Below are 20,277 nucleotides of genomic sequence, written 5' to 3'. Positions count from 1 at the left end.
GCTTATTTGTATCAACAGAATCAAGTAGGACTGTGAATGCAACTGAGCTGAAATCCCCTGGCACCCCCTGCTGGTTTTGTATTTTGGAAATTGTCTTTACAACAAGCACTGTATGTAAACTGACATAGTAGGATTCAAAAATTCTAGGGCAACGCGTCATGGGATAGTATTTGTCACAGGGCCAAGTTGTGCCCATAGTATGGAGCATTTCTTTTTGCAACTTGAGGGCTTGACATGCCACAGCAAATTTTGCACCATTGTCTAATAATAAAAATAAAACCTGAATATGACCTAAATAACTGAACTTAGAATTTTGTGTGTTTATGGTTTTTCTAATGCTAAAATGTATCTGAGCTGCGATACTAATTTATATACAGTGGAGAAAAAAGTATTTAGTCGGTCACCAATTGTGCAAGTTCTCCCACTTAAAAAGATGAGAGGCCTGTAATTTTCATCATAGGTATACCTCAACTATGAGAGACATAATGAGAAAAAAAATCCATAAAATCACATTGTCAGATTTTTAAAGAATTTATTTGCAAATTATGGTGGAAAATTAAGTATTTGTTCAATAACAAAAGTTCATCTCAATACTTTGTTATATACCCTTTGTTGGCAATGACAGAGGTCAAACGTTTTCTGTCTTCACAAAGTTTTCACACACTGTTACTGGTATTTTGGCCCTTTCCTCCATGCAGATCTCCTCTAGAGCAGTGATGTTTTGGGGCTGTTACTGGGCAACACAGACTTTCAACTCCCTCCAAAGGTTTTCTATGGGGTTGAGATCTGGAGAATGGCTAGGCCACTCCAGGACCTTGAAATGCTTCTTACGAAGCCACTTCTTCGTTGCCCGGCCGGTGTGTTTGGGATCATTGTCATGCTGAAAGACCCTGGCACGTTTCATCTTCAATTCCCTTGCTGATTGAAGGAGGTTTTCACTTAAAATCTCACAATACATGGCCCCATTCATTCTTTCCTTTACACGGATCAGTCATCCTGGTCCCTTTGCTAAAAAACAGCCCCAAATCCTCCAAACACGACGAGTTGAGTTTTTACCAAAAAGTTCTACTTTGGTTTCATGTGACCATATGACATTCTCCCAATCCTCTTCTGGATCATCCAAATGCTCTCTAGCAAACTTCAGAAGGGCATTCACTAGGTTCCCCCACCCCCGTGTAGTTCTGGGATTTTTGTTAACTGTTCTTGTGATCATTTTCTTGTAGACCTGCACCAATCTTCCCAGGCTGGTGCAGGTCTACAATTCGAAAGCTCTTTGGTCTTGGCCATAGTGGAGTTTGGAGTGGGACTGTTTGAACTTATCAGTATAAAAGACACCTGTCCACAACCTCAAACAGGTGCCATTAATACAGGTAAGGAGTGGAGGACAGAGGAGACTCTTTAACCCCTTAAGCACTCAGCCCATTTTGGCCTTAAGGACTCAGACAATTTAATTTTAACGTTTTCATTTTTTCCTCCTCGCCTTCTAAAAATCATAACTCTTTTATATTTTCATCCACAGACTAGTATGAGGGCTTGTTTTTTGCGCGACCAGTTGTCCTTTGTAATGACATCACTCATTATATCATAAAATGTATGGCGCAACCAAAAAACACTATTTTTGTGGGGAAATTAAAACGAAAAACGCAATTTTGCTAATTTTGGAAGGTTTCGTTTTCACGCCGTACAATTTATGGTAAAAATGACGTGTTCTTTATTCTGAGGGTCAATATGATTAAAATGATACCCATTATTATATACTTTTATATTATTGTTGCGCTTAAAAAAAATCACAAACTTTTAAACCAAATTAGTACGTTTATAATCCCTTTATTTTGATGACCTCTAACTTTTTTATTTTTCCGTATAAGCGGCGGTATGGGGGCTCATTTTTACGCCATGATCTGTACTTTTTTTTTATACCACATTTGCATATAAAAAACTTTTAATACATTTTTTACAATTTTTTTTTAAATAAAATGTATTAAAAAAGTAGCAATTTTGGACTTTTTTTTCGTTCACGCCGTTCACCGTACGGGATCATTAACATTTTATTTTAATAGTTCGGACATTTACGCTCGCGGCGATACCAAATATGTCTATAAAATTTATTTTTTACGCTTTTTGGGAGTAAAATAGGAAAAAACGGACGTTTTACTTTTTTATTGGGGGAGGGGATTTTTCACATTTTTTTTTACTTTTACTTTTAAATTTTCCATAGGGTCCCATAGGGGACTATTCATAGCAATACCATGATTGCTAATACTGATCTGTTCTATGTATAGGACATAGAACAGATCAGTGTTATCGGCTATCTTCTGCTCTGGTCTGCTCGATCACAGACCAGAGCAGAAGACGCCGGGAGCCAGAAGCAGGAATGTGAGGGGACCTCTGTGCGGAGTTCTGAATGATCGGATCCCCGCAGCAGCGCTGCGGGCGATCCGATCATTCATTCAAATCGCGCATCCGCAGATACCGGGATCTGTATTGATCCCGGCACCTGAGGGGTTAATGGTGGACGCCCGCGAGATCGCGGGCGTCGGCCATTGCCGGCGGGTCCTTGGCTGCGATCAGCAGCCGGGATCAGCCGCGCATGACACGGGCATCGCTCCGATGCCTGCGGTTATGCACAGGACGTAAATGTACGTCCTGGTGCGTTAAGTAGCGTATTTATCGGCGTATAACACGCACTTTTTAGGCTAAAATTTTTTGCCTAAAGCCTGTGTGCATGTTATACGCCGATACACCCCCAGGAAAGGCAGGGGGAGAGAGGCCGTTGCTGCCCGCTTCGCTCCCCCTGCCTTTCCTGAGGTCTAGAGCGCTGCTGTCGGCCCTTTTCACCCCCTGGTTATCGGCGCCGGTCGGTTATCCGGTCCGCGCTGCTCCAGGCCTCCGTCGTGCGTCCCCGGCGTCATTGCTATGCGCTGAACGGCGCGGCGCATGACGTCAGAGCGCCGCGCCGTGCATAGCAACGACGCTGGGGACGCACGACGGAGGCCTGGAGCAGCGCGGACCGGACTCAGGTAATTATGCCACCGGGGATGGGGGGAGGCAACGGGGCAGCGGCGCCGGCAATGGGTGCCGCTGCCCCTTCTCTCCCCCTGGCTGTCGGCGCCGCTTCTCTCTCCCTGGCTATCGGCGCCGGCACCGATAGTCAGGGGGACAGAACGGGCAGCGGCGCCGATAACCAGGGGGTGAAAAGGGCTGACAGCAGTGCTCTAGACCCCAGGAAAGGCAGGGGGAGCGAAGCGGGCAGCAACGGCCTCTCTCCCCTGCCTTTCCTGGGGCTATATCGGGGTATATACACGCACACACACGCACCCTCATTTTACCATAGATATTTGGGTAAAAAACTTTTTTTACCCAAATATCCTTGGTAAAATGAGGGTGCGTGTTATAGGCCGGTGCGTGGTATACCCCGATAAATACGGTACCACCGCACCAGGACGTACATTTACATCCTGCGTCCTTAAGGGGTTAAGAAGAAGTTACAGGTCTGTGAGAGCCAGAAATCTTGCTTGTTTGTAGGTGGCCAAATGCTAATTTTACCGAGGAATTTACCAATCAATTCATTAGAAATCCTACAATGTGATTTCCTGTATACTTTCCCCTCATTATGTCTCATAGTTGAGGTATACCTATGATGAAAATTACAGGCCTCTCATCTTTTTAAGTGGGAGAACTTGCACAATTGGTGGCTGACTAAATACTTTTTTGCCCCCACTGTATATAGCACAGTGCTAGTTCCCACAGAAACATTAAAATGACAAATGGTCAAAACCCTACCAAGAGCAGACCTTTTTTTTTTTTTTTTTTTATCGTAATTTGTAGCGTGTGGCCTGCTGCATCTGCAGAACCTATGCAGTGCAGTTGCTTATGGCCAAAGTTTTCAGCAACACTGTTTCCTGTGGGTTTGTTGCAGAATTCATTTATAAATAGCTGTGAGGTCTTTTCATGTAAGTACCTTTTACTTCATCTCATAGAACATGACATTTTTAACTTCAATGGATGATGAGAAGGGGGAAGAAGAAAAAAGTTGAGTCATCCTCTTCCCCCTCATTGGTGGACTCTGTCCGAGGCAAGAATGGCATATGCCTCCTTCACCAAAAATTTCCTATGGCAGTGTTTCCAAAACAGTGAACCTCCAGCTGTTGCGAAACTACAACTCCCAGTATGGCTGGAGTTTGTGCTGCGGCAGATAATTTGCCGCAGCTCAAACTCACAGTGGGAAACTGACAGTTAACCCATCCGTGTGAATGTACCCTGTACTTTAATTTTTATGGGGGGGGGGGGGGGGGTTGCAAACCTCCAGCTATTGCAAAACTACAACTCCCAGCATGCACTGAAATACTGTGCATGCTGGGAGTTATAGACTTGCAACTGTTGGAGGCACACTGGTGGGGAGACACTGAATTGGGTAGCAGACCCTAACTCACAGTTTCCCCACCAGTGTGCCTCCAGCTGTTGCAAAACTACAACCCCCCAGCATGTATGGTCTGTCTTGGACAGCACTAATTACCCTAATCTTCCATGCCATCGGGTCACCAGAGAACTGATTGGAACAGAAGTGCCGATTTTCAGCATGCATCCTGTTCCGATCACCGCCCGGTGAGCATCAGTGATCAGAACAACGCAGGGTGTACAGGTACGCCCTGCGTCCTAAAGGGGTTAATGGGTTGCATGTTTCATATCTTAGGGAAGGATTACTACCGACATCCTCTATGAGTTATAGTAAAGTGCTAGGTAATGAAATCAAGCATGATTTGATCAAATATGCCGAAATATGTACAGCAAAAATATAGTAGGGTACCTTGCTAACCAGAGAAATATATATATATATATATATAGAAAAATTAAATAGAAAAATTAAATAAACAGTGGCACACCAGGTGTCAGCAAAAAAAATGTGATTTATTCCAAAGACGTGTAGGCAACGTTTCAGCTGGCTCACCCAGCCATTTTCAAGCTTGAAAATGGCTGGGTGAGCCAGCTGAAACACTTTTTCTTACCCTGGAGTGCTGCTTTCCTGCTCTATCTATCTATATATATATATATATATATATATATATATATATATATATACTGTTAACTACTTTTTGTGTCCAAAAGGACAAAACTAGAGATGAGCGAACTTACAGTAAATTCGATTTGTCACGAACTTCTCGGCTCGGCAGTTGATGACTTATCCTGCATAAATTAGTTCAGCTTTCAGGTGCTCCGGTGGGCTGGAAAAGGTGGATACAGTCCTAGGAGAATCTTTCCTAGGACTCTATCCACCTTTTCCAGCCCACCGGAGCACCTGAAAGCTGAACTAATTTATGCAGGATAAGTCATCAACTGCCGAGCCGAGAAGTTTGTGACGAATCGAATTTACTGTAAGTTCGCTCATCTCTAGACAAAACTATTATAGGAGTGATACCTTTATGGCTAAACAGAAAAATTGTGGACCTGTCAGCAGCTGGGGAAAAAGTAAGCACAGGGCTAGTTATAATGTCCCATCAGGATTTCAAGCATTCCTCCTATATGTCCATAGTCCTTTCCAGTGGCAAGATATAAGCCTTTTTTGTTAAAGAGTACCTATCATCAACTAAACTGTCCCTAATCCCCCCTCGCCATCTGTCCCTGACACTCACTAGCTATCCCTGTCATTATTTTTGCATCAAACACCCTATAAATACCTTTTATCTGTCCTGTTCGGCAGCTCAGGGTCCTGCCGTGTGTGAGGGAGGAATGGGGCGTGCCCCAGCAGGCGCCACTTCCGCCCTAACTGGGACCACTTCCGCCCTAACTTCACGCTGGACCAAGGAGAGCAGTGGAGCTTACAGCTGCAGGCCGTCCGGGAGAAGGTAAGAAATTCTTACACATAGATCTGTCACCCGTCTCCAGCCGGCCGGCCATGTCTGCAGCTGCTGCGGGCATAGCGCATGCTCCCGTCTGTCTGATTGACAAGCAGTGAGCAGCGCTGTGCTGCTTATGTGTCTCGGCTGCAATCTGAGATTTCGGACTCATGCCAGGCCAGCATGAGTCTGAAATCTACAGGGTGGGCCATTTATATGGATACACCTTAATAAAATGGGAATGGTTGGTGATATTAAATTCCTGTTTGTGGCACATTAGTATATGTGAGGGGGGAAACTTTTCAAGATGGGTGGTGACCATGGCCAGGGACCTGCACACATAGGAGTGAAAGGGGGCTGGAGCCCCTGCCCTTTTCCTCACCTGCCCCTCTAGTGCCCTCACAAAAGGAGCTGCAGACTCAGGGTGACAGGTGCAGTAAAAAGGATCCATTGCTGGGGAGATTTGTATGTGGTTTAATGGAGTTTGCTGTGCCCTCCCTGCAGCAAGGGGGTGCCACTCACCCTGTCATTATCTGCCATTTCTCTGCTTCTCTCCACACGGACCAGTTCGACCACAAACTCCAGCCTGTGCAGAGGGGGATGGAGCCTTACTTACTGTAAGTAACTGAAAATATGTGAGTGACTGTCAGTGTGTGTGTGTATGCATATATACATATATATATATATATATATATATATATATATATATATGTATGTGTGTGTGTGTGTGTGTGTGTGTGTGTGTATGTATGTATATATATATATTAGGGATCGACCGATTATCGGTATGGCCGATATTATCGGCCGATAATCACGATTTTGGGCATTATCGGTATTGGCAATTACCTTGCCGATAAGCCGATAATGCCCCGCCCCCCGCAACACCCCCACCGCACCGCGACCGCCACCCCTCCGACCCGCCGCACCGCGTCGCACCCCCCACCGTGATGCTGGGCGGTATACCGGTATGGATTTTTGCCCATACCGCTATACCGGTCGGGCCCCTCCCCCACCCTCCGAGTCAATAAAAAAATTAAACTTACCCGTTATGGGGGTGGTCCGGGCCATCCATCCTTCCTTCCTGTAGTGTCTGGCGGCATTCCGGGTGGAGGATGAACCGGTCTGGGCTGTCTTTCTTCTCCGGCGGTCATCTTCTCCACTCCGGGCAGGCTCCGGCCTAGTACGCTGCATAGACGCCGCTACGCCGTGACGTCAGGTGCGTCGCTGCGCACGGGCGTCACTACGCAGCGGCGTCTATGCAGCGTACTAGGCCAGAGCCTGCCCGGAGTGGAGAAGATGACCACCGGAGAAGAAGGACAGCCCGGACCGGTTCCCTCTTCACCCGGAACGCCGCCGGACACTACAGGAAGGAAGGATGGATGGCCCGGACCACCCTGACAGGTAGGGGGAGAGAAGTGGGTGGCGGCGGCGGCCTATGGCCCCGCAAAAGCCACTGCAGATCATTGATTTAAAGTGCCCGCTTTAAATCAATGATCTGCAGCGGTGTCGCAGGGGGTTAAATAGCCGATAACTTATACCGGAATATCGGTATAAGTTATCGGCTATCGGCCCTAACCTCCACCGATTATCGGTATCGGCCCTAAAAAAAACGATATCGGTCGATCCCTAATATATATATGTGTGTGTGTGTGTGTGTGTGTGTGTGTATGTATGTATATATATATATATATATATATATATATATATATATATATGTATCTCTATGTATGTGCTTGTGCAGAGAGGGATGGCTGGGGCCTTATTGTGGCTGTGTATATGTTGAGTGACTGTGTGTCAGTATGATATGTATATATGTGTGTTTGAGTCTATCTCTATGTATGTGCCTATATATATAAGCAAGTGAATCTATGTATGTGTGTGTATACATCTGTGAGTGATTGTATGTGTGTACCTGTATGTATGATGTGCTTATTGGCTATATATTTTAGTATATATTCCATGTTATATGTGTGTCTGTGTATTTATGTTTCTTAATGTATATTTGTACCTGTATGTATGTGTCTAAGTGTCTCTTTGTATGTGTGTATATTACCTATGTACTGTATGTGTCTTTATGTTATGTGCTTGTATGTATTGTATGAAGCACATTATTAGGGAATTATTGGAGGAATGTAAGCACAGTATATAGTGAATTTATGGAAGCACAGTATATATTTCATTATATTGGAACATTATATTTTTATGCATGCTGGCACTGTGTATAGATCCTTAGGGTGCGTTCACACGTGCCTTTTTTTGCTGCAGATCTGCTGCAGATTTTGCTTCCCATTGATAATGGGAAGAGAAATCTGCTAAAGCAAATCTGCAGCATAAAATACGCACGTGTGAACGCACCCTTAGTGGTGGCACAGCATAGTTAAATAATAGTGGTACAGTATATAGTTCATTAATGGTGGCACAGTATATAGTTCATTAATGGTGGCACAGTATATAGGGAATTAATAGATGAATAGTGGCACAGTATATAGTTCATTAATGGTGGCACAGTATATAGGGAATTAATAGATTAATGGCGGCACAGTATATAGGGATTTAATAGATGAATGGGGGCACAGTATATAGTTCATAAAGGGGGGTACGGTATATAATTAAAGGGAAACTGACAGGCTGTTTACTCGCACTAAACCCAATACACCAGGTTACAGTGCAGGTATACAAAAATTGGTCTTTCCATTTTCTAGGTATTGCCCCACATTGTTAGTATGCGAAGTCAGTCTTGTGCGCAATGGAGGCGGAGCTTCCCTGCCTCCATCCTGTATGCTGTGCTATGCCGGCCGTCTTTGTATATTTGTAATTCTTTTTTTTTGCCAACTTGTATATTGCAGCATGTAAGCATATATTAGTATGGTGTCATCTCTTCAGTGTAAGAACCAGAGCTGTGTGGAGATTCCTGCATAAGGTGGGTGATTGGTGCTGGGTGATTGGTGCTGGGGGATTGGGGGATTGGGTATGGGGGATTGGGGATTGGGGGGATTGGTGCTGGGTGATTGGTGCTGGGTGATTGGTGATGGGTGATTGGTGATGGGTAATTGGGGATGGGGGATTGGGGATGGAGGATTGGTGATGGGTGATTGGTGCTGGGTGAATGGTGCTGGGTGATGGGTGATTGGGGATGGGTGATTGGGGATGGGTGATTGGTGATGGGTGATTGGTGGTGGGTGAATGGTGCTTGGTGATGGGTGATTGGTGCTGGGTGATTGGGGATGGGTGATGGGTGCTGGGTGATTGGGGATGGGTGCTGGGTGAGGCCGGGTACAGTGCACGTTCTCTCATATAGAGCTCAGACCGGGGCATATAGGGGGAGATTTATTAAAACCTTTGCAGAGGAAAAGCCCTCAGCAAAACGATCTGATTGGTTGCTATAGGCGACTGCACCGCTCTTTCTCTGCACAGGTTTTAATGAATCTCCTCTATAATACAGTATATTATAGGGCAGCTGTCACATGTTTTCTGTAAATAAGACTGACAGCACAGCCAAAGTGTATATACACAGACAGACCTTCATAGAAACTGTTCTTGATTCGATTTTACAAAAACACCAACTTGTATGGGGGATAGGAATGTAGAGGAGGCTCGGCGGGAGTCCACTGTATGCCTGGGCCACAGCGCATCTGCCCATTAAGTCTGGCAGACGTTTTTTAAATTATGAGAAGTGCCTTCTTTTTTACTTGAGCCCCTGCCCTTCAAAATGTCTGTGCACGTCCCTGACCATGGCGGCCCTTTTGAAGTCGGCCATTTTGAATCCAACTTTTGTTTTTTCAATAGGAAGAGGGTCATGTGACACATCAAACTTATTGGAAATTTCACAAGAAAAACAATGATGTGCTTGGTTCTAACATAACTTTATTCTTTCATGAGTTATTTACAAGTTTCTGACCACTTATAAAATGTGTTCAATGTGCTGCCCATTGTGTTGGATTGTCAATGCAACCCTCTTCTCCCACTCTTCACACACTGATAGCAACACTGCAGGAGAAATGCTAGCACAGGCTTCCAGTATCCGTAGTTTCAGGTGCTGCACATCTTGTATCTTCACAGCATAAACAATTGCCTTCAGATGACCCCAAAGATAAAAGCATAAGGGGGTCAGATCGGGAGACCTTGGGGGCCATTCAACTGGCCCACGACGACCAATCCACTTTCCAGGAAACTGTTCATCTAGGAATGCTCGGACCTGACACCCATAATGTGGTGGTGCACCATCTTGCTGGAAAAACTCAGGGAACATGCCAGCTTCAGTGCATAAAGAGGGAAACACATCATCATGTAGCAATTTCACATATCCAGTGGCCTTGAGGTTTCCATTGATGAAGAATGGCCCCACCATCTTTGTACCCCATATACCACACCATACCATCAAATTTTGTGTTCCAACAGTCTTGGAGGGATCTATCCAATGTGGGTTAGTGTCAGACCAATAGCGGTGGTTTTGTTTGTTAACTTCACCATTCACATAAAAGTTTGTCTCATCACTGAACAAAATCTTCTGCGTAAACTGAGGGTCCTGTCCCAATTTTTGTTTTGCCCATTCTGCAGCACCTGAAACTACAGATACTGGAAGCCTGTGCTAGCATTTCTCCTGCGGTGTTGCTATCAGTGTGTGAAGAGTGGGAGAAGAGGGTTGCATTGACAATCCAACACAATGGGCAGCACATTGAACACATTTTATAAGTGGTCAGAAACTTGTAAATAACTCATGAAAGAATAAAGTTACGTTAAAACCAAGCACATCATTGTTTTTCTTGTGAAATTCCCAATAAGGTTGATGTGTCACATGACCCTCATCCTATTGAAAAAAACAAAAGTTTGATTCAAAATGGCTGACTTCATAATGGCCGCCATGGTCACCACCCATCTTGAAAAGTTTCCCCCCCCCCCTCACATATACTAATGTGCCACAAACAGGAAGTTAATATCACCAACCATTCCCATTTTATTAAGGTATATCCATATAAATGGCCCACCCTGTATAACAGACTAGCGGCCAGAACACGTAGGGAGACCCCTAGTGGTGTTTTTTTACTAAATGTATTTTAACATGAAAATATACTTTTTTTTTATTTTTTAAATAGAATACATTTAGGAACTTGCTAGGAAAGTCTTATTGTCCAACATATAAAAAAATGTTTTCATGACAGGTAAATATGTAACAAGAAAAAACCAACAGAGCAGTCCTCAGTGTCTCACTCGGTCGAAACTGAGTATATATATTGGGTATGGGGTTAAATTATTGCCTGGAGCCAGCTAAACCATATTAATGTTTAATGAACATATATAATCCTATTACAATAACTTCAGCGGGGCCCTTGCGGTTCACTGTTTATAGGTATAACACTAATACAAATTAAACATAAATTAAAATATCGGCTTGTCACACACTTCATATATGGATAAAACACACTATAATAGCAAGTCCGTGCCACCTGTAAAAATGGAATATGACAATTGCGTTTCCAAAAAATCGCTCGCATATAATATGAAGCTACTGTATGATGATATATTCCACCTGTAAATAAAAAATGGTCCGCATGTAGCTGGTTGGCAGCAATATAATCCACCTAAAAATAAACCCACAAACTGTATATTCCACCTGCAATGGAAATGGTCCACTTGCAATCACCGGATATTGGCACTAAAGTATACCTGGTAATGGAACGTGGACGTCCCTAGATTGTCCGTTTGGGGGACCAACAGTATTCCATGTGGAACTCCAGATATATCATACAGTTAAAACACATGGAGCAATATATGACATAAGCTCCACAGGACTGGTCCCAGAATACGACCCCGACCTGCGGGAGAAAGTTCACTAGCGTGCCTATGTGCCACTCACCGCTCCACGTCGTCCGGTTCAGCTCCCGCTTGTGGTGGTTTGTCCTCGCTCCAGCCAGCAGTCGTTTTTGCAGCTCAATACGGCCGTACCATAAGCGGGAGCTGAACCGGACGACGTGGAGCAGTGAGTGGCACATGGTGCCAACGCTAGTGAACTTTCTCCCGCAGGTCGGTACATCCAATTCCGGGATCAGTCCTGTGGAGCTTATGTCATATATTGCTCCCTGTGTTTTAACTGTATGATATATCTGGAGTTCCACATGGACAATCTAGGAACGTCCACGTTCCATTACCAGGTGTACTTTAGTGCCAATATCCGGTGATTGAAAGTGGACCATTTCCATTGCAGGTGGAATATACAGTTTGTGGATTTATTTTTAGGTGGATTATATTGCTGCCAACCAGCTACATGCGGACCATTTTTTATTTACAGGTGGAATATATCATCATACAGTAGCTTCATATTATATGTGAGCGATTTTTTGGAAACCCAATAGTCATATTCCATGTTTACAGGTGGCACGGACTTGCTATAATAGTGTTTTTTATCCATATATGAAGTGTGTGACAAGCCGATATTTTAATTTATGTTTAATTTGTATTAGTGTTATAACTATATACAGTGAACCGCAAGGGCCCCGCTGAAGTTATTGTAATAGGATTATATATGTTTATTAAACATTTATATGGTTTAGCTGGCTCCAGGCAATAATTTAACCCCATACCCATCATATACTCAGTTTCGGCCGAGTGAGACACTGAGGACTGCTCTGTTGGTTTTTTCTTTATTTATTTTTTTTCTTCCTTTGAGTGAGGAAGTTGCAGTTAACCTCGTGTCTTATATTGTGAGCGCCACTACCTCAAATTTTTTTTCATAAATATGTAACAAGGCTCAAGTGTCTAGGCCACATTCTTCAGCACGGCAGGAGCCCAGAGTTATCCAGCCAATTTCCTAGTGTTCACTACCTGGGTGCAAAGAGTAAGCTTAGTAGTTGTCAATCGAAAGGGAGTAGGTTTATGCAAGTGTGCATGGAGGCAATGAATTAGAGAATATGGGGTGCGTAACCCTGGACTCTTGCCTTGCTGGGGAACGACCCCTGGGCACTTGAGCCTCATTTACATATTAACAAATTTATATCTTGGCACTGGAAAGGACTATGGAGGGATAAATGGTATGCCCAGAATCTTTATGAGAAGCCCTGGGCTTATTTTAACCCCTGTTCAGCTGCTGTAGATCCGGTTTAATTATGTATCCCCCATATTCAATGTAGTCAGTACCTCAGTTTGAAACTTGTAGGATGAAGAATCATCTGTGCCCCAACAACCTGCAAACATCATTTTTCGGGTTATGTAACTGTAATAATAGTTAGTAGAGATGAGCGAACTTACAGTAGATTCGATTCGTCGCGAACTTCTCGGCTCGGCAGTTGATGACTTATCCTGCATAAATTAGTTCAGCCTTCAGGTGCTCCGGTGGGCTGGAAAAGGTGGATACATTCCTAGGAAAGAGTCTCCTAGGACTTTATCCACCTTTTCCAGCCCACCGGAGCACCTGAAAGCTGAACTAATTTATCCAGGAAAAGTCATCAACTGCCGAGCCGAGAATTTCGTGATGAATCGAATTTACTGTAAGTTCGCTCATCTCTAATAGTTAGCATCACTCCTATAATACTTTAGTTTTTATGACATAAAAGTATTTGACATCACTATTAGGCTCCATTTCATAATATATTTCATAGCTCCTTTACTTGTATACATTTCAACGTATTTCAATGTATTATGACATACCTGCAGCGCAGCCATAGACTTTAGTAGACTTAATGTTGTTTAATAGTGACTGTGTTTGATCTGTCTTCATACCAAAACCTTGTTTGAGAGAAAAAGCAAAAATGGTGCTCCTTAGGTGGGGCTGAGCTGTGATGAAAAGATTGTAGGCCGAAAATAGAAGGGGACATGGCTTGCAAGCCAGACCAACACCTTCACCCAGCGATGCAAAGCTTGTGGAGTAAGGTGGGGCTGAGCTGGGATGTGGGTGTATTGGGCAAAAGGTGTAGCTTGTGGAGTAAGGTGGGGCTGAGCTGTGATGTGGGTGTATTGGGCAAAAGGTGTAGCTTGTGGAGTAAGGTGGGGCTGAGCTGTGATGTGGGTGTATCGGGCAAAAGGTGTAGCTTGTGGAGTAAGGTGGGGCTGAGCTGTGATGTGGGTGTATTGGGCAAAAGGTGTAGCTTGTGGAGTAAGGTGGGGCTGAGCTGTGATGTGGGTGTATTGGGCAAAAGGTGTAGCTTGTGGAGTAAGGTGGGGCTGAGCTGTGATGTGGGTGTATCGGGCAAAAGGTGTAGCTTGTGGAGTAAGGTACCAAAAGTCCCATAGACATGCATGGGACTTTGGACAAAAATATGGGTTGTTAGAGTTAATAATATATCCTGTATTTTAAGTTGACATATAAGTAACATGTTTCATTGATTTTTAATGGATATCCAATCATGTATTCAATTCAAGTAAAAGGTAGGGTCCATGATGGTACCGTAAGTAAAGATATCAAATGAACTCCTAGATGGTAGTGATAAATGTCTCGTGTTGATTTTTCTTACTTGTGAAGTTGATGAAAAGAGAACAATACAAAATAGAGTATACAGCAGATATGACTGCACATGTGGAAAATATGAACTGCATAAATGAACATGTAAAATGATACAAAACTGTATATATTTCTATCAATGCTTTTAAGTATTAATCCAAAAAGAATATACACCTTAAAATTGGTCTGTTTATTTTCTAAAATGTGGCAAATATAATTTATGAAGGCAACACTCTAAATTGAAACCTGTTCCTTCAAATATGTCCTTAGAAGTCTTTGTCATCCTGAGGTTATTCGGGATTAAAAAAAAAAAAAAAAAGCTGATTTCTTTACCAAAAATAAAAAATAAAAAAACGCACCACATCTGTCCTCAGGTTCAGTGTGGTATTACAACTCATTTCCATTTCAGTGAATGTTAGCCAAGTTGTAATTCCACATACTTCCTGAGGACAGGTGTGGTGCTGTTTCTGCAGGAAATTAGCTCTGTTTTTCTATTCCTGGATAACCCCTTTTAGGGAGACCACTGAAAAAGGTGTTTGACAATCATAATAGAAGTAAGTCCCTTCAAAAACACCTCATGCAGAAGATTGAGGCAAGTAGTGGTACAAGTCTTTGCTATAATTTAATAGATTTAAAACTGATCAATTCTTTGTGTCCAAACTGAATGTTCCTCTGTGTCCATATTGAATATTCCTCAGAGTCCTAAATGAATGGTCCTCAGAGCCTTTGTTTTTTATGAGACTTGATCATTCAGCAGTACTCAGAAAAGTCATCTTCAACATAATTTGAGGGAAACCAACCAATCTGTAAAGAAAAGACAACATTTTACACAGTTCATGCTCAATTAGCCATATTCTAACTTATTTTTTTTCTTACCTTGCCATAAACTTCTCCTTTCCACCATCCTTGATGTCCTTTTTTATTTAGGATTCTGATAACATCACCTTCCCTTAGACTCAGTTCTGTCCTATCTCTGGCACAGAAGTCATAACGTGCTCGAGCTGATCCCAGATACTTCATTCTCTGTTCTGTTGAAGAAAATGGTAACAACAATACATGGTAAAGGATTACAATCACAGAATTTTTTTTTATTTAATTACACTGCGTCTCAATCCTGAGACCCACTGTGAACACTATTATAAGCCAGGGAAGTTGGCGGCAGTGCAGAGCTCACTGGCTGTCAATCAAATCTGACTTTTTTGCTTTAGAAGTCTATGCAGCAAAAGGGTCGGATTCACCAGCCGGCCAGCCGACCGGCTTATAACTAATGATCATGGGGTTTCAAGAGTCAAACCCAATGCCATTAAAACTTTTGATATGTCTGGGCAACATGTCAAATATTTTTTTTAATAATTATAACCATTGAAATTATAATGGGGTGTACAGAGGTCACAATTTTAGTAAGAAATATGTTTATTTAGGTGAGAGCTCGCACTGCAGGCCATGTGTGACTCCTGTCGGCATATCCGCAGTGTGAAATATGCCCTGTGTGACCCTGCTCCTAGAGGAGTAAAAGGATCGGTTCATTGGGGAAAATTTACAATTGAAAGGAGGCTGTAGTACCCTGTTGGGCCCTGGATACAAGATGAGATAAGGTTGAGCATGAAAACATACAGGTTCCATATAGCATCCGGTTTGCTCGTAGCGGCAGATCTCTAAAGCGGTAAATTCGCCAATATGAGCGGACACAGAGTTATCTGTCCGCAGCCGGCAGCTTGCTCTACCGTTTCTGTGTGACTACCTTTGGCACATCCGTAGCACGAAATACGTTTCAGATGTGCCCCATGTGACCCTGCCCTAATACTGGTATCACTTACAGTACATTACTGTAATCATTTTAATTACATCAATTCCTTCTCGATGCATAACCATTTTTAATGGTCAATTAATGATTTAGTTTACATTACAAAATAGTAATATCTTGTTTATTATCATTTTCTTATCCAGACTCAAAACTGGAATATAATATAACATGAAGAGTATGTGTTTCTTTAGCTGCAGCTAGGTTTGGCAGGCTTGTACCACAATAAATTGCTCCATTGGGGGACCCTGCCAAACAACTTTATATCAGCTTCATGTACTCGTGTGTATATGTATGTTAAGTCAAGGCATTTTATGTCCTTGGGATAAATAAATAATACACTTTTCACTGGATCCTGGTGACATTCCTTTTGTATGGGCTGTGACCTACCCAGGATGAGACTATTAAATTAGTGACCATGCATCTGGGACATATTCATGTGGCTGCTTACAATATTTGCTCAGTAATGTTCATCGAGCATATCATATATGGGAAATTTAATGCAAATTGGTTCCATTTTTAAACATGGCAATTTTGTAAAATCTCAGCAGAAATGCAGTAAAAATGTGTGAAAAATGCAGTAGCAATGCAATGTGCAAACACATCCTAAATACTTCACCTCAGTTGTGATTATAAGTCAAATCATCTTCACATTTCTCAATTTTTTCTATATTTCTCTAAAAACTCACTTTTAATACATAAAAACATCAGAACTGCACATAAAGTAAACTGATCTCAACCCACTTATGAGTCTAATATGTTCACTTGTGTTAACTCAAGCACTAGCAGCTTAATTAGATAAACAGGTGCAATGATCAAACACCACACCCAAAGCAAGATGAGTTAGGGGAAATTTAGGCAGCATTACAGAACCACTTCAGCGATAATTTACATTCAAAATGGAGCCTATCCCATGTCTCCTACATCTGCTAAAATAGGTAAATACAAGGCATAAACAAGAACCTCTATATTCATTTCTAATAATAGCCCATGCTGCACTATATAAGCAGAAAAAATCTTGGATTGCCTCATTAATGCTGTCATGCAAAATGCCTGTATTTAATAAATTCCCTCCTCTACTTAGAAATAAATGGCATTTACAAAATCCCTCAGAGGAAAAGAGTACTTTCGACCACTTCTACACTGATGGTCAGACTATCCAGAGAACTGAGCGGGTAGCTGAACCTTGTGGTCTGTGCTGCAGCATGGTATTTTTTTTTTTACCAATCCCTCCCATAAAAATTTTTTTTACTCAAAACATACTATCTTCATTTTTACCCATCCTGGCATTTTGTTTCTTCTCCGGCTCCTTGAAAGGAAACTGTAAGGTTGTATCCAAAAGCTTAAAGCAAACTTTTAAAGAGTTCTGTTGGTAAAAACCAACCAATTCCTGGTAGAAATACAATAAATGTAAAGTCATGTAATCGGTCTATAGAAAAATTCCAAAACCATCTTTCCTAACTTAAAAAAAAATCTTTACATTTGTGTTTTTGCCATGGCCATTTTTAAAGGGAAGGACATGGGTACAGTCAGCTTGCTATGCCCCCTCCGCCAATCAGGCTTCTCCCTGAAGTTAGGCTGTCTGGGCAGGAAGGGGTGCAGCAAGCTAAGTATATTTACTCACTATGATTGTATACCCAGTCATTTTACAATGATGAAACTTAGTTTTCAGCTCTCTGTGGCATTGTTGAAAGCTGAGGAGGACAGAGTAAGAACATTGTTGTCCTCTCCAACGCCAGTGAGGCCCCAGGGACCAGATACATTTTTATGAATTAGAAGAAGTAAATAAAAAATATAATTTTATCATTTTAGTGTTCTGACATGTTCTTATTCTGATACTCTCTCTGCATTATTTACACCTATCTTCAGGGTTGGACTGACCTATCAGAGAGTCAAAACATTCTCCAGTGGAGGAAGGCTTTGACTCAATAATGAACCTGTAATGTACTATCTGTTCGGACTGCTCTATCTCAGCAATCTATTTTCTGCTCAGGGCACCTGAGCATCAGCGTTACAGCAATGTCATGGTCACCAGCCTGGCCTTGACCAGCGCTCAGGGCTGATCAGCCAATCAGTAAATCTGGACAGTAAGCCAATCAGGGCACTAGCTCGGTATCCAGTCCTGGTGAACAGCACTGCATTAAAATAGGTAATTACCAAGGATAAGTGCCTGTAATTCTAGCATAATACTGCTGTTACTGCTCTTCTGGTTTATGATATTTGGACCATATACCTGGTAATTCCTCTTTGGCTGCTGATTTTTATATTTATGTTCTCTCCTATCTGGCTATGTACATTTTAACCTCTACTCTATGTGAATTTGTCTATACGTGTTCTGGTTTCTGACCTTCCGACTGTTATTGTTTATTCCTCTGCCTGCTGATTTTGTCCTGACATGCTCTTCTGGTACTGACCCAGCTAAATGACAATTTTATATCCTCCCGGGGTTTTGGAGATTGCTTCCAGCCTTTTTGACCTGTGCTATTTTTCTATGTTTGCTCTATGCAGATGCAACTGGGTCTCTGGCTGCCAAGTCCATCTGACCTTGCAGAAGGCTTTGATGAGGTCACATGGATAGCCTTAGACTGAATTGGTTTGTTTTCAGATCAGTCCCTTAAAGGAGTAGTCCAGTGGTGACCCAGTGGTGAACAACTTATCCCCTATCCTAAGGATAGGGGATAAGTTGCAGATCGCGGGGGGTCCGACCGCTGGGGCCCCCTGCGATCTCCTGTACGGAGCCCCGACAGCCCGGGGGAAGGGGGCGTGTCGACCTCCGCACGAATCGGCGGCCGACAAGCCCCCTCAATACAACTCTATGGCAGAGCCGAAGCGCTGCCTTCGGCAATCTCCGGCTCTGCCATAGAGATGTATTGAGGGGTCGTGTCGGCCGCCGCTTCGTGCGGAGGTCGACACCCGCTATCTGGCCGGAGAGCCTGGCCCCTGTACAGAGAGATCGCAGGGGGCCCCAGCAGTCGGACCCCCGCGATCTCAAACTTATCCCCTATCCTTAGGATAGGGGATAAGTTTTCACCACTGGACTACCCCTTTAATTATCTTACAGGACCCCAAAAGTCCAGTAAAAGTAATTTCCATGTGGAGCTGATTTTGGAAGCAAGATCTTGCCACTAGGGTCTATTTCTTATGGTTTGGTTCACAAATAATTGTTTAGACCTTATTGATATGTCCTAAGTTTATGATCCTGTTTAAAATAGATGAATATGTTATGAAGGGGTGGGCCATCAAGATCATTATATCTGATTAGATTATGGTTCCCCAGTCAGACATGACTGTTCTTTATCATAATCTTAGTACTGCAAAATAATGGTATGGGTAAAGCAATATTTGATTCCTTAAGTGTTATTTTCTTCCACTATAGGTGAGGTTTCCCATGGATCTCTTATTTCTTCAGTATGAGTATATCTTTATGCAGCTAAATATGTGTAACCGTGTGGGAAAATGTTTACTTACAGGAAGTCCCTTGAAGCCTTTTTTATCTGTGAGCCTCCAAAGTCCCTCAAGAACCGTCACTTTCATATGTTTGACTTCCTGGTTAAACCTAAGAAGTGCAGCTCAGAGTCAGACAATGTCAACCACGACAAAGCAAGCAACAGAACAGAGTTCAATGTAGAATAGAACTGAAATATTACTTTAGGCTAATTGCAAACTCTCCAGAGTCTTTTATTCTCTGTCTGACCAAGAAAGTGCCATCAGATCGATTAGCCAATAAGAGCTCAGCTTCTTTTCTTTCCATTGGACCGGCATACCTGAACAGAGAAAGACATAATTTAGTCTTCGAATGTTTTGAAAACTAGCTTTAAAGGGGTACTCCCGTGGAAAGCTTTTTTTTTTATTTATTTATTTTTTTAAATCAACTGGTGCCAGAAAGTTAAACAGATTTGTAAATCACTTCTATTAGAAAATCTTAATCCTTCCAGTACTTTTTAGGGGCTGTATACTAAAGAGAAATCCAAAAAAGAAATGCATATGTATGCTCTGAACAGTTCCTAAAATGGACAGCAGAGGTCAGCAGAGAGCACTGTGGTCATGACATCAGAGGAAATGCATTTATTTTTTGGATTTCTCTTTAGTATACAGCCCCTAGTACTGGAAGGATTAAGATTTTTTAATAGAAATGATTTACAAATCTGTTTAACTTTCTGGCACCAGTTCATTTAAAAAAAAGTTTTCCACGGGAGTACCCCTTTAAGTGG

General features: G+C 42.6%; 1 protein-coding gene across 6 annotated transcripts in view; it reads right to left on the bottom strand.

The window, feature by feature from the left end:
- Nucleotides 1-14,181: 14,181 nt before the first annotated feature.
- VAV1 (vav guanine nucleotide exchange factor 1) overlaps nt 14,182-20,277 on the bottom strand; it is a 96,714-nt gene continuing 90,618 nt past the window's right edge. For 5 of the 6 annotated variants that reach the window (XM_056556596.1, XM_056556598.1, XM_056556599.1 and 2 more), the window contains 5 exons: nt 19,714-19,830; nt 19,535-19,622; nt 17,330-17,456; nt 15,142-15,293; nt 14,182-15,069 (listed from right to left, as the gene is read on the bottom strand). In XM_056556596.1, coding sequence (XP_056412571.1) covers nt 15,016-15,069; nt 15,142-15,293; nt 17,330-17,456; nt 19,535-19,622; nt 19,714-19,830 — 538 coding nt within the window. In that variant the 3' untranslated portion in view covers nt 14,182-15,015. The remainder of the gene's footprint in view (nt 15,070-15,141; nt 15,294-17,329; nt 17,457-19,534; nt 19,623-19,713; nt 19,831-20,277) is intronic. The other variant, XM_056556597.1, reaches the window with a different exon arrangement.

The sequence above is a fragment of the Hyla sarda genome, chromosome 2 (genome assembly GCF_029499605.1).
Source record: "Hyla sarda isolate aHylSar1 chromosome 2, aHylSar1.hap1, whole genome shotgun sequence".
NCBI classification, from domain to species: domain Eukaryota; kingdom Metazoa; phylum Chordata; class Amphibia; order Anura; family Hylidae; genus Hyla; species Hyla sarda.
This window is presented reverse-complemented; position numbering and strand designations above follow the sequence as displayed.